The 3855-nt window shown below is 39.3% G+C and overlaps 1 protein-coding gene across 2 annotated transcripts in view; it reads left to right on the top strand.

The window, feature by feature from the left end:
* FBXO16 (F-box protein 16) overlaps positions 1–3855 on the top strand; it is a 51821-nt gene that overhangs the window by 18843 nt on the left and 29123 nt on the right. For both annotated transcript variants that reach the window (XM_008579135.1, XM_008579136.1), the window contains exon 4: positions 3068–3274. In XM_008579135.1, the coding sequence (XP_008577357.1) occupies positions 3068–3274 (207 nt within the window). The remainder of the gene's footprint in view (positions 1–3067; positions 3275–3855) is intronic.

The raw sequence follows: 3855 nt of genomic DNA, 5'->3' as shown, positions 1-3855 counted from the left end.
GTTGACAAACTGATTCTAAAATCTAAAAGGGTAAAGGTACTAGGATAACCAAAACAATTCTGAAATTAAGAACAAAGTTAGAGAACTAAATTTCAAGATTTTTTGTAAATTTTTTTTTTTTGTCTTTTGTCTTTTTCTCTGTCCGGCAACGGATCGCAACCCTCAATATCACCCCCGTACCGGACCGGGACCGGCAACGGGATCGCAACCCTCGGCGTTGCCCCCGTGCCTCGCTCAGCCAGTGAGCGGGAACCGGTCTGTATGTGGGATCCGAACCCTCGACGGGAGCACCGCTGCGCTTCCCAAGCGGCGCACTAGCGCAGTGCGCCACCGGGCCGGCCCGTGAAATTAAATTTTTAATAGGATCAGAAACTCAAGCAGATTGAGATAATAAAATGAACAGACACAAAATAGCAAGCCTCCCTCTTTTTCCTGCTCCTCCCTCCCCTGTGTTCCTTTTCTTACCATTCAGTGTGGGATGGGTGGAACCCAACAGCGCTAGTAACCCTCCTCACTTCCTAAAACTGCGGAGAGACTCCTTGTGACAACTACTCTAAAAATAGGATGTTCAGAGTTCTATTGAGTCAAGAAAGCACCATAAAAGAGCATTGAATTGTGAAGTGAGGTACTGTGCATGATACTCAAATAGAAGACTAATTAATGATCCTAACTTAATTGGAGACTCCTAATAGGAGACTACTGGTCCCCAATCTCACGCATTGGATTTCTTGCTATTGTGTTATGGATATTTTTACTTGAGAAGTGGTGCAAGAGATGTAGGAGATTATTGAATTTCTGTACAGTTAACTCTTCCATGGATTATCTACTTTTAGGATTACTCCTTGCATCTTCTAAATTCCAAAGGGATTTTCCCCTACCCTTAAGCATTCTTCTGAGTCATCTACCCACCTTCAATTGGTTGGAGTTCGAGGAATGCAAATTCGTTTTCTATTAGCCTAAACAAACACCATTAGAAAGGAAAATCCCTTGAGACAAAGGACATCTATCAAAGCTAAATCTAAATTACCTTTGACCATAGTAATCAGGAAAATAAATGAGGAACCAATGTAATTATCTTTTCAATCTCTAAAGGAAAGTGTTTTAATTTTTTCTTTTATAGATTTCTTCAGTATTTTACAATCCTAATGTTCTTTTACATTCATTTTAAATCACTTATTCTGCAATCTGAGCTCATTCTCTTTTGTGGGCATCAAGGAAAGTAGATGAGCTAACCTCAGTCTTTTCTAGATGTACCTCCCATTCTTATCAGTATACAAACATGGTAACTTTATGCACATATCTTCTTTTCATACTGACTTAACCCACATACATATAATTTTTAACATCAGTATGGCATTTTATAATCATAGCTGCTATGCCTACAATGAGTCATGCACTTTACTAGGAATTTTATACATATATTTTTGTATTTAATTGTTACAGCACCCCTACACTGTAGATATAATAATTCTTAATGTATAAATGAGGAAATTGAGGCTGAAAATTTTCTAATGAGTATTAGGAATAATAAAATATTGGGAGTGAGATATCCAATTTTCTTGCTCCCAAGCCCACCATCAATCCATAATGCCATACTTTCTCCTATCATGTTGATATATTACAACTTGTTTAGCTGATCACCTACTGTTAAGCATTTTGAGTTGTCTCTGATTTCTTGCAGGAATAATAATATCTCACAAAAAAAATTTCGTATTCATAATTAGCCTGAGTCCCCATGTACCTCAGTTTCTAAAGACTCACGTAGTACTTCCCCTGTAAGGCCCCATAGAAGACCCCAAAGGAGGCACTCCCTAAAACATGGCACTTTTCTCTTCTGGGTCCTAACAATCTCGCAGGGCCAAGGTGCAGCCTATCAGAAATCATTACCCGCCACCGGCCAATCAACTACCGCCCCATGTACTAACCACCCTCTCCCAGAACCGGCTCTATATAAATGTATGCTTCTCCCCGGAATAAAGCAGAACTTCTCCGGTGAACTGTCAGCTCGGGTCCTGTCGTCCTTTCAGCCCCAAAGTAACTTAAAAATGAATTCCAATTTTCATTTTATCTCTCAAAGAAAAAAATTACAGATCTAATTCAAAACTTAGAGCAATAATCCTAAAACTTCTTTCCTTCATTCTCTAGTTCTCTCGCGCTGACTACCATGGAGGCAATCATAGTTTCTATTGACACCACAACTCCCATCAGGCCAAAGCTGTTCTATCTCCTCACATGTCCCCCTTGGCTCTTTCTTTTACAGATCAGTTCAGCCTCTGGGTCCAACTGGCCCTATCCATTCCGGTCTGGTTTCTCTCTATTCATTCTCCTGACAATCCATGAAAAAGAGCTAGGAAAGAAGTCTCCTTTTGTGGGAGTTGGAGATACGGGCTGTGCCAAAACAGGGAGAGGAGAAATCAGGGAACACTCAAACATGAATAAATTTTATTTCTGTGGTCTTTGTAGTTATGGCTTTTCTGTAGGGGTCCCTCCTCCCCGAATTATACTCTCCAAGGTGAGATTCATGGGTCATTGAATAGATCAGGAAGTACTCCTACTGTTAAAATTTATAAGAGGCCTATTTGGACCTAAATTTATTTGGTTCTAGCTCCTGCACCAGGCCCTAATAGACCAGACCAAAGAAGAATGGTGTCACTCCCACATAATCAAACTGAACTTTAAACCAGGCCAGTTTAAAAAAACAGACAAACAAAAAAATCCCCAAACAAAACAAAACTTAGGAGATTCATAGCAACCAACCAGAAAGGGCCCAGTTTACCTAAGCCAGCATGATAAGACTGTCCCCTCTGTTTTAACCTTATGAAGAAAAGTAACTTTGAAGTCAGAATCATTTCTGTGTACACACTCAGATCATGGACATGCTCATACATGTAAATGTTAAGAGAGGACACGTAAGTGGCAAAATGTGGAATTTACTGATTAGGTAAGAAATACATGATATGCGTTAGAAATAATTAATAAGCTCACTTTCTATGCCATTCCTTCCTCGTGTATCTCTGCTATCAGACTTAACCTGGAGCTTTTTTATGTTTTGTTTTGTTTTTTCCAGTTTGACAAATGGACAGATTCTCAAAGGAGAAGAATCCTCACAGGCCTGTTGGAACGCTGCTCCTTGTCACAACAAAAGTTTTGCTGTCGAAAGCTTCAGGAAAAAATTCCAGCAGAAGCCCTGGATTTTACCACCAAGCTTCCAAGGGTGTTATCTTTATACATCTTTTCCTTCCTGGATCCCCGAAGCCTTTGTCGTTGTGCACAGGTAAAGGCAAAGAAGCGGCATATGGCATTTTGTAAGCAGGGCCTTAGGAAACTCTGAAACTTGAATTACTTAAGGGACACACACACACACACACACACACGCATGCACGCAACAAAATCAAGAAATAGATAAGAGGGTATGTTCAGTCTGTATAGTTTGAATGAACCCCCACCCTCCTTTGTGTCTAACTGTATTTAATGTTCAAAAGAGGAATGAAAAAGGCAATATTAGTGTCCAGAAAAAAGTACTAGCTAGTTGGGGAGGTCCACACATATATAAGAAATGGTTTTTCAGCAGAACAGTCTTATCTAGCACAGCATACAACTGCAATAAGTATACAGTGCAGGTCATTCATGAATAGAAAAGGTTAAAACAGGGTGCTAATGAGATGCATGCAAGCGTATGAGACTAAAAGAGATACAATTCAGCAGATATGCTTACATAGGCCTTGGAAAGGAGCTGTTATTTTCTTACAAGTAATTTCGTTGTGTATTAAAGTGAAATTAAATTATTTATTTAAGATATAAAACAGGTAGTTATTTTGTTGAGTCTTTTCAAAGAGTGTAGTAAAACCAGAAATT

The sequence above is a fragment of the Galeopterus variegatus genome, unplaced genomic scaffold (genome assembly GCF_000696425.1).
Source record: "Galeopterus variegatus unplaced genomic scaffold, G_variegatus-3.0.2 Scaffold1819, whole genome shotgun sequence".
Taxonomy (NCBI): domain Eukaryota; kingdom Metazoa; phylum Chordata; class Mammalia; order Dermoptera; family Cynocephalidae; genus Galeopterus; species Galeopterus variegatus.
This window is presented reverse-complemented; position numbering and strand designations above follow the sequence as displayed.